This window comes from Chiroxiphia lanceolata, chromosome 1 (genome assembly GCF_009829145.1).
Source record: "Chiroxiphia lanceolata isolate bChiLan1 chromosome 1, bChiLan1.pri, whole genome shotgun sequence".
Classification (NCBI taxonomy): Eukaryota; Metazoa; Chordata; class Aves; order Passeriformes; family Pipridae; genus Chiroxiphia; species Chiroxiphia lanceolata.
The window spans coordinates 63,552,117-63,562,784 of NC_045637.1; the positions used below are offsets into that span (position 1 = coordinate 63,552,117).

The window sequence follows — 10,668 nt, forward strand, 5'->3', positions numbered from 1 at the left end:
ATCTATTATCAGAAAAGTCCTGCCTTTTCAGTCCTTAGAAATTGTCTACTATAATGAGAATTTAAATTATCCTAAAATAAATGCCGATTTGCTAGTCAAACACTGCCTCCTCACAAACCGCACTATGACCAATGAGGCAGCTTTAGAGCAACTTAAAAGAAATTGAACACTGATATCGGTATAACATTAAATTGCTCTTTTAAAACAGAGAAATTCACATCAATAGATATGTAAATACATGCAGAGCCTGGTCTGTCTCCCAGTTCCCAGTCAGCCAGGTCTGGGGATGTAATTGGGTCAGTGAGAACAGAAGTCTTCTAGGTACTCATCTAGCAAAGACTTTCACTGGTATCTTACTCCACAGAACACACAAGTTCCCTGGCAAGAATCTTGAAGAGAAAAAAAGACTTGATTTTCTTCTTTTTTTTTTTAATAAACAAGCAAATAAATAGTAGAACATATGACCCATAAATCCCAAATATTTAAGCAACTAATGGCACTGCTAGATACCTTCCTAATAACAGAAGATTAAATAATTCTGATCTCACATACCCTTGAAGCCATCTGTGAACTAAATTAGAACCAAAGATACATCATAGCTGTTCATCAAGACAAATAGACAGATTTCAGGATCTCCGGGAAACTTTAATTTCATCAGATCACAGTTTTGATTGCTGAACTTACACCTAATCAGATTTTGTCTGTATCTTCTTATCCTTTTGTAGAAGAAAAATATCATACAAAGAAGACCCATTTTGCCAAGAAATGGTATCATAAAATACAATTTACTATCGACCAGTTTAGTCAAACAAACCCTTCTCTACACAGGAGTTCCGCAAAACACAACTCTACTCTCACACTTTCTCTTTTTCTTCCTGTATTTCTCTGTATTTCTAAATTGTTACAATTTCAGGATGGTCTAGGAATAAACTACAGCAATTAAAGAGACTATTTAGTTTACAGCATACTGTTTAATTATAATTTTCTTATTATCTAAAGCTATTTTGGGATAGAACAATTTTTTTTTAAGAGCAATTCTATAACGAATGTCATTGGTCTTAAGCTCTCTCAAGTATTACACTCTGTTTAGAAAAAGACAGGCTTTCACCTCAATAATGCCAACATGTCCTCTATCTCCACTTTTGTTCCACAGCATGTGTAAGGACATATTAAGGAGGATATGCAGTAGTCTAGAGTCAGAAGAATAGGTCCTTTTTCAACATGCCTGGTGCTCAGCATTTTTCCTTCTAAAAATGTTACAGCTATCCTCGAAACTATTGCCACTATCTGCTTTGTGGGCACTCACCAAAGTCTGACCACAGGCTGGAAAAATCACAAGCACTTCCAGGTGATGGATCAATGGTGGAATGTGATAATCTCTTTACAGGAAAAAGGTAAATTGAGCCTCCTGTTGATATTGGTGGGATTCTCTGCGTTTGTGCTTCCCTACCCGAAGTGCTTGACTGCAGCTTCTTTCTTTTTTTCGAGTCCAAGTAAATATTAACTCTCCTCTTTATCCAGTCTACTGCCAACTCTAGAAGAAAACTGACAAGCTATAAGTATAAAATATTTATCCTTACATCAAGAGCAAGAAAAGAGCCAGACTTGTTTTCCTCTTAATAGGAATTATCAGAAAAATCTTGGTACAGAAAGAATGTTTTCTTAGTAATATTTTCCACAACAAACACAGCTACTCTTCTCCCCTTTTCAAAAAACAATAAAGAAATTGGATTCAATCCAATCCCTCCAGTCAAGCCTCAATTGCTCTATCACGCTGCCAGTTCTCACTAGTGACAATGACGGAGTGTTACCTACTACAAGATGATTTTCTGCTATTCTGACACTTTCAATTCTACTTTAATTACCTTTTGGTTCTTTAATCACCTTTTGGTTCTTTAATCGGTGTAAGAATCTGTACTGCAAGGACACTTCATGTCTAGACAATTACATTAAAGAGAAACAAATATGTGCATGCTACTGTCCAAGTTTTAATTTCTCTTTTTAATCACTACTTTTACTTTTTACTTATCGTTGATTTATATTCATGCCTTATGATAGTTTCTCAAAGTGATATGTAACCTGAGTTTAGATCATTTACTTCATAAGTTCAACTCGCACAAACACATATCATATTTATTTGGCTCAAATGTTATAATTCATTTTTTGGAACATAACTCATAGTATCTTAAATAAAATAACCAATTATTCTAGTCCCATCTACTATTTCAGATCAAGTTTATCTATGCAAACGTAAAAAGAAATGTACTTCTTAAAATAGTTGGGCCAATTTACCTGAACCTGTACCTCTTTTCCACCCCTTGTTCTTACATTCTCTCCAACATGGCTACATATCTTTAGCATAAATTAGTAACTTAGAATGATACACCAAACGAAATCCCTCACCCACTTAATTTGAGCAAAAACTACAAAGGGTATGTCTGTTCTAGCTGATAAGCACAGATGAAAGCCAGTCTTGAGGCCACAACTCATTCTGGTTCAGAGTCCCCACTGGGCCCAGGCAGAAACCACGGCTGAGCTCCAGAGAGCAGCAGTGCCTGAGGTTTATATCCTCCCAAATCTGTGTTCACATCTGCCACATGGACTGGGCCAACGGAGATACATGCTTGTGTTCACTCTTGCTTGTCACAGCAGGGACAGCCTGGACCTAAGCTTCAGACAATGCAATAGTCTAGAGAGAGAAAGAGTGCACACAAAATTCATTTTGGCCAACTCACTAATAAACTTAAGTCTTCACCTCAGTGTAAATGTAGCAGACGTGAGTAGCTTGAGACCCCGTCTTAGGCAGTTCATACATACAGGTAGCCAGTGATAGTAAGCTTGGAGGATCCCTGCTACAGGATCTGGAAGACAGACACGAAGTTTTTTAAGAAAGTACTGAAAACAAATGCACTGTATCTGCATTTAAACTGGATCTCACATTGCTCATCTCACTCACCTTCTGTGCTCTTCCCAATTCTTCTTCCTCTAAAACTCTGTTCACACAATGGAAAAGGCATGCATATGATGTGGCCGGCTATTGCCACCCATGTCCATCCTCTCTAAGTTGTTCCCCCTCTATCTTTTCTCATAGTGCTTCCTTACTCTTTTCTGCTTGTGTACCAGTCAGTACCTTCCACTCTCATCCCTCTTCAGGACCCACTCTTGCTGTCCAACCTTCAGATGCCTTTGCCCTACTGATGATGTCTACTCCTCCCTTCTCATCCTACCGCATTTTAAAGTATTGAAACACATGAATTTTGCTTACATTTGTTGTACTCTTGGCTTATCATGTTCTCATCTTCCCTCCTCTCTTTTTTCTACTGTTTCCACAGCATATTGAAAGTTGAGATAATGCTGAAGGATGATTCAACTGTACCTTTCTCTTCTGTTCTTGCTAAAAATTTGCAAGCTTTTTGACAGCTTGTACTTCCATGCTCAATAAACGCCTCATCATAGATTCAGCCATTGCCCTATCACAGGATAGATACTCTGTCCCTCTATTCCCTTCCCTCTCCTTAATCTTTAATGTCCATCTACTTTTATCTACAATTTCAGATATGTTGACTGTGCATTCATATCCCTCAGAAGAGGAATTTTGTAAAAGAGGCATCCTTAATTTTTCCTTGACCTCATTCAGACCTCAACAAGCTATTCTGACACAACTTTATCTTTACCCAATTCATTCAAAGAGAACTTAAGAAAAAAGAGGACAGCACATAGCCTATGAGACTCATAGGTGGAGCACAGAATTGTCCCAAACAAGACTAGTTTATCACATGAAGGAACAGCATGCAGAAAGGCTAATCCACGGAAACATACACCTCTTAATTAAAATCCTGGGTGTACAGACCCAAACCAAGGCACTGAGCAATAATATCTCTCATCGAGTCTGTGTATCTTCCACCAAAATCCATGGCATCTGGTCACTTATGATCAAACCCCTGCGGCTGCCACACAGGTGACCGAAGCATATCTCACACTGAAGATTCAACCAGACTGAAACTGAAACCGAAGATGCCCAAATGCAGTGTGTGTCTCTGGAGAGTACCGTCAGATTAGGAGCTCACGAACTAGCTACGTGTTGTACTTACCTTTACACATGGGATGCTCAATAACTCCCTGTAGTTCACAGCTATCTCACAGCCTGAGCAGAGCAGTAATCATGATGCCACCTGGCTCACAGACAGCCAGCGAGTATCAGAAATGTTACAGAAGAAGACTACAGGCAGTGCTGGGAATAATACAACATCTTCAAAACATCAACGCAAGCCTCTCTTTTCCAGAAAGAAATACCAATTTGTTTTTTACCCTATTCTGGGTAAAATGGGACTATTTTATTTCCCTAGCTTAGCAGGGGAAAGATTGGCAGATGAACAAACACATACAAGTCCAGATTGTCAATTAACTGCAGATATATCTTAATTCTCCATTTCCTTCTCTAATCACTTGATCATACGTTCTTCCCTTGGCCAAGGATGATGCAATTATATCATAATTTAACAAAAGGCCAAGCTGCAATGCATGTGCCAAAGGAGTACAATCAAGGCTGAAAAAGCTTATCTTAATTTTCATGTTGTCTGCCTATGTCCTCTACCTTGCAATGTTCTTTTGCTACAGCAAACTCTTTATTAAGCAGGATATTCTGTAGCAATAAAAGAGTATTTCTGAAAAGAAATAACAAATACATACATCATTTAGAGATGATAAAACGTTACAATCCCAGGAACAATCTCAAGAAGTGCAAAAAACTATTCAGGGCAGCAGGTCAAACTGATGCACATATAAAAATGATAAAACAGCAAAGGAAAGGAGAAGAATTTTTCTTCTTTGAGTATGGAAAGTAATTTAGACAGTCCAAACATTGGAATAAGTAGGAGTAGTGTTCTTTATAAACAGCAGTGTACATGGTAGCAGTCCACTGAGAAAGGTGCCAATGCCAACATCTGGTCCCACGTGAACCTACAGGAAACACATCTTTTTCAAGGAGTAGCTTCTCCAGTAAAAGTTAATGAAGCTATGCAAAGGTAAGTGAGGGGAAAATCTGACCCAGATATTGTATGCTGATGTTAGTTCTTTCAAAATTAAAGTTGATAACTGAAGCCCAGCAGTTTTGCACAAAACAGTTAACACATAGCAGAAACTGACTACTGCATTTTAAATGAAATTTTCTTTCCATGTTTTTGTAGTTACACTAAAAACAGTGCCTGCCACAAGTATGTATATAGCACATATACTTGCTTCTGCCTATTTTTAGTAGAACTGAATAATTCTGAATGCCTTCGATACAGCATACAGTTTTCTAATTCCAGGTTGGAAAGCTCTCTTTCTGTGTTGGTTTCTAAATAATGGTATCCCTGTGTTCCACATCATCTTAGAAACTTCCTCACATATTTTACCAGCCTCCCATATTTAATCTCACTGATTTATGCACATGCCGTGGTCTAATGACCCACATGTCTCTAACGGGTAAGCCGCTAACGCCAGTGACACATTAACCTATTAACCTCTCTTTAAAAATAACCATCATATTCATACAAATAGAATGAAAAGTCAGGCAGCAGCAAAACAGCAGGACTGTGGTATCGCACAGTAAACAGTATATATCTAAACTGAGTAAAATGAAGAAAAAAGGAGCATATCGAGAGTGTATGGCAGATTTATTATATTGCAAAATCGTTTCGCCACAGTTTGTTGGTCCGTGAATTTGACAGCCCGCTTTAGAAGCATTATCCATATTGTAAAATGTAATTGGGAGGAAGATCACTCTTCCGTTCACTCATTTCTTGAAATCTGTTTTACAATTTGGGGACCTCATCCTGCCAGGTACTGAGAGTTCCTTCCAATGTGGAAATTGCCTTCCAATCCCACTGAAGACAATGGGAGCAGGGTGCTCTGCACACAGGGTGAGAAACCTTCATCACCTTGGAGAAGGCACTTTGCACAGCTCTTGCTGGCGATCCGTGCAGTGGAATAAACCTATCATTTTAAAAAGTAGGAGGAGGCACACACAGCCATTTTTTGGAGGAAAAAAAATAAATTCCCTTTTGTAGATAGTAGTTTTAGAAGAAAAACAAGTCTTTCTGAAAAACTGTAAACTTTATATTGTGTGTATTTACTTGGTTCTACTTTAAAACCACCATATCTCTCAAGATCTAAGAAAACGTGCTGCTGCCATGCCGAACCAATTCATACACACTGCAACCCTACAATACCACCGTATACTTATGTATATTATGTATATGTCACGCAAACAAAGCAGAAAAAAAAAGAAAAAAAGAAAGCAAAACCAAAAAGCTTATTCTGAGCACATCAGGGTATTTTGCTGCCGACACCTCATCCGGAGTGAATCTACACAACGGCCAGCAGAAGGACGGACGGAGAGGCTGTCCTGGGTTTTGTGGGCACACAGCAAGAGTGAGACCCGAGAAATAGCCCGTGTGAGCGCCGTCCGGGGCTGCGCTCACGGCTGCCGCCCGGCTCGCACTCTCTGCCTGCGGCAGGACGGGGACGGGGCCGGACGGGAGGGGAGGAGGACGGAGAGGAGGGGGCGCGCTGCAGGCAGCCCCCGGGGCGGCCGGCGCGCACCTGCCGCCACCGCGGCGGGGGGCAGCGGGGAACAAAAAAAGCCAAGAGGCGGCAGCCAAACCCCTTCCTTCGGCTGGAAGAGGACGGAGAGGGGGCTCCCCCCGCCCCGGAGAGGGGCATCCCCCCGCCGGCCGGGGAGCTGGCCCGCCGCACCCCGGGCTGGGGCGGGCGCCGCTTCTTTGTTTTCCGCCGCCCGCAGCGCCGGGCCGGGCCGGGCGGAGCGGGGGGGCCGCGCTCAGCCCTCCCTCCACGTGCACGCGTGGGCTGCCCGCAGGGATGGGAGCGGGGCGGGAGCCGGCGGGGCATTACCTGAGCAGTTGATGCCTTTCCCCTTGCCGCCGCCCTGGCACTCGGAGCCGGGCAGGGGATGGGAGGCGCGGCCGGCGGGCAGGGCGGAGAGGGCGAGAACCAGGAGGGCCGAGGTGTAGCACAGCGCCAGCGGGGGTCCCGCCCGCAGGAGCGGCCGGGCGGCGGTCGGGCTCTCTCCCAGCATGGCGAGGGGCGGCCGAGGAGCAGCGCCGGCGGCAGCGGGATGGCGGTGGCAGGCCCGCAGCATCAACCGGAGCCCGCGGCGCCGCCCGGGGACCCTCCTTTCTCCGCCGCGCCGGAGCGCACCTTCAGCATCCCCGCCGCAGCGGCCGCACGGACCCGCTGCCGCCGCCGCCGCCCGGGCACGGGCAGGGCTGTTCCCGGCGGTGGGGCCGGGGGCTCCGCGCCTGTCCGCCGGCGCTGCCGCCTCGCCCCGGCCGCGCTCCTTTGTGCGCGGCGCCCGGCAGCGCCGCCGCTCCGCCTGCAACAAAGGGAGCGGAGCCGAGAGGCTGCTACTGCTGCTGCTGCTGCTGCTGCCGCCGCCGCCGCCGCGGAGGGGGAGGAGGAGGAGGGAGAGAGAGAAAAGGGGGAGGAAGTACACGTGATGGCAGCCCCCTCCCCCGGGACCGGAGGGGAGGTGAGGGGCTTCTCCTCGCTCGGCGGGCAGGGCAAGCAGCGCCCGCCTTCACGGCGGGGCCGCCCCCGCGGGGAGCGGGTGGGGGGTCCCGGGGCGGCGCCAGGTCGGGCAGGGCTGGTGGTGAGCACCGGAGACTGGCGTGCGGGGCTAGCACTGATGGGTGACTGAAGCAGAGAGGGTCCCCAGGGGCGTCGAGGAACGAAGGCCGTTGGCACAGCGTTTGTCGCTGTCCAGGATGGTTTATTTATTATTCACTAATAAGCCAGCGTGAGTGGGGCTGGGGAAGAAAGCAAAGGGACCATCTCTGCTATTGCTGAATTGTAAGAGATGTGTTTAATTCTTACTGAACGGAAGCCCAGCATGTATAGCAGGAGCATTTGTACCGATGGAAGTAAATAAACATGTTTACGGTGAAGGCAGTGACTTTTGTAACACAGTGCTTTTACTGTCTAAGGGTTTTCCAATCCTTTACACGGAGACCCTTCAGAGGTCAGAAGCACTGCACAGGTACAGGGTGTTAGGCATGTGTCTTGAGTGCAGACCCGCAGTATGTATCTGTGCGGCTGAAAGTTTTGTGTAAATTGACAGCACGGTGACCATTTTTACATAGGGAAAACACAGGACAATGCTTTACATTCAACAAGATTTTTTTTCCTGTCTCAGTTGTCAATTTCACACAAGTTTTCTAATCCACTGTACAAACCAATTATTTTTCAGGAACAAGAACTGCCTGTTTCCTTGGTCTCTCTCTGCTACATGCCACTGATGGGCTCTAAGGTATAGAGCTTGTGTGAGGAGACCTGGCTTGCACTGAGGTATAGCTCCTGTGTGAGGAGATATTTGAGTAGTTTGTTAACCAGAGCAATCAAGAGTAAGGCCATAAATCCAGCAGTAAGCTTTGGGGAGGCTCAGTGGTCAGACACGTAAAGTCAGACTGTTGCCTTTTTAAATATGGCAATGAAGAGATAAGTCCTGTATTACTAAGACTGAGCAATTTCCTTTTGGCATAGGGGGCTCAATACTGGCTTCTGCCAAGTAAATGTTCTTCTGTAATTCCGTGTTGATGCTAGATGTCAGAAGAGCTCTGTTCCTCAGTAAGGTGAGGCACATTAACTTACATGATGCTGGTTCTGCAGAAAGAAGCTGGGCTGCTGAGCTACACTGGCCAGGACGTGTAAAAGCTTGCTAGGTCTGCATACTACTGTCTGGTCTGCTAAGCACGTAAACTTTTGGGATCTTTAGGCCATGGGACTGGCACAGATCTTGTGTTTTGAAAATAGTACTTTGCTATTGTAGGAGCAAATGCTCCATATAACTCTTTCCATAAACACAACTAGATCCATCTTAAACTAAATATGCTGTTTCCTGTACTTCTTGCTGGAGGACTAGACCAGCACTGCCCTCATTGCTATGTTAGAAAGCTCCTTCTAACACCCAGCCCAAACACATTGAAGACCAATTCATACCCATTTGTCCCTTTGCCATCCAGTGCTTCAGTTAGGTATTTCTCTTTCTGTTGCATTTAAATCTGTAATATATTTATAGGCAGTAGTCATAGCCGCTCTTGGCTTGTATAACCTATCAGTAAGTTTTATTAGTCTCCTGTAAGACAGAGCCTCTGTAACTCAGATTTTACTGCACTAGATAAAAGTTTTAATTCAGCTTTCTTTAGCGTAGCTGACATGCAGTGTGTAACAGCTTTCACAAACTATTGCCAGTCTTTGCAATGGAGGTATTCTTTCCTGATTTCTTCCAAAATTATTTTTTCTCATACAGCCAATTTGCTTTTTATATGACTGAATCTCAGTGGTGGTTCAGGTCATGCTGTGAGTGACAAATACAGGCAACTTCTTCTATTTGTCTGTCATTTACAGTCCACAATAGAAATGCTTTTAAAAAATGTCTAAGTGCATGACCGAATGGAAACATTATTGCATTTCATCTAATTTCTTTTATTCCAGTCCTCAAGATTTTGTAGTCATCTCTTCAGAATATTGTGAACCTCCTTTCTATTGACAGTCCTGCCCAGTTCTTTGTGTCCAGAGCACTTCCACATCCACAATAATGAAAATATATGCAAATATAAGCTGTTGGTCTCAGAATAGACATTAACAGTAACAGTACTTCTCCCAGTTCAAACATTCCCCTTCCAGGGCAGTGAGTAGTCGGCTGTAGGGATTTCCCAACTCAGTTTGCAGCTCTGTTTCAGTTCCCATGTCTTTCAGCTTAAGTATGCAAACTATATCCTAGAATCATAGAATCATTTGGGATGGAAAGGACCTAAACTACCATGTAGTTCCAACACCCCTGCCATGGGCAGGAACATCTTCCACTAGACCAGGTTGCTCAAAGCCCCATCCAGTCTGGTCTTGAACACTGCCAGAGATGGGGCATCCACAAAGTCTTTTAGTTTAAAGCCACTGTCCCTTGTCCTGTCCATAAAACCCTTGTAAAAAGTCCCTCTCCAGCTTTCTTGCAGGCCCCCTTTAGATACTGCTGCTATAAGGAAGGCTGCTATATGGTCTTCCTGGAGCCTTCTCTTTGCCAGGGTGAACATTGTAGGAGAGGTGCTCTAGCCCTCTGATGTCTATGGCCCTCCTCTGGACTTGCTCCAACAAGTCCACATCCTTCTTATGTTTGAGGCCTCAGAGATGGATGCACTACAGCAAGTGGGATCTCACAAGAGTGGAGTAGAGGGAGAGTATCACCTCGCTCAATCTGCTGGTCACACTTCTTTTGAGGCAGCCCAGGACATAGTTGGCTTGCTGGGTCATGTTGAGCTTCTCATCTACCAACATTCCCAAGTCCTTCTCCTCAGGGCTGCTTTCAATCCATTCTCCATCTGTATTTGTGCTTGGGATTGCCCAACTGAGGTGCAGGATCTTGCACTTTGCCTTGTTAAACTTCATGAGGTTCACACAGGCCCACCTCTCAAGCCTTCCAAGGTCCCTCTGGATAGCATCCCTTCCCTCCAGCCTGTCAGCCGCACCACACAGCTTGATGTCGTCGGCAAACTTGCTGAGGGTGCGTTTAATCCCCCGTCTGTGTCACCAATAAAGATGTTAAACAACACCAGTCCCAATACTGACCCCTGAGGAACATCACTCGTCACTGATCTCGTCACTTGGACATCAAGC

General features: G+C 44.8%; 1 protein-coding gene across 2 annotated transcripts in view; it reads right to left on the reverse strand.

The window, feature by feature from the left end:
- TMEFF1 (transmembrane protein with EGF like and two follistatin like domains 1) overlaps nucleotides 1-7,562 on the reverse strand; it is a 117,395-nt gene extending 109,833 nt beyond the window's left edge. Inside the window, exon 1 of one of the 2 annotated variants that reach the window (XM_032677665.1) lies at nucleotides 6,895-7,562. In XM_032677665.1, coding sequence (XP_032533556.1) covers nucleotides 6,895-7,141 — 247 coding nt within the window. In that variant the 5' untranslated portion in view covers nucleotides 7,142-7,562. The remainder of the gene's footprint in view (nucleotides 1-6,894) is intronic. The other variant, XM_032676991.1, reaches the window with a different exon arrangement.
- Nucleotides 7,563-10,668: the final 3,106 nt, after the last annotated feature.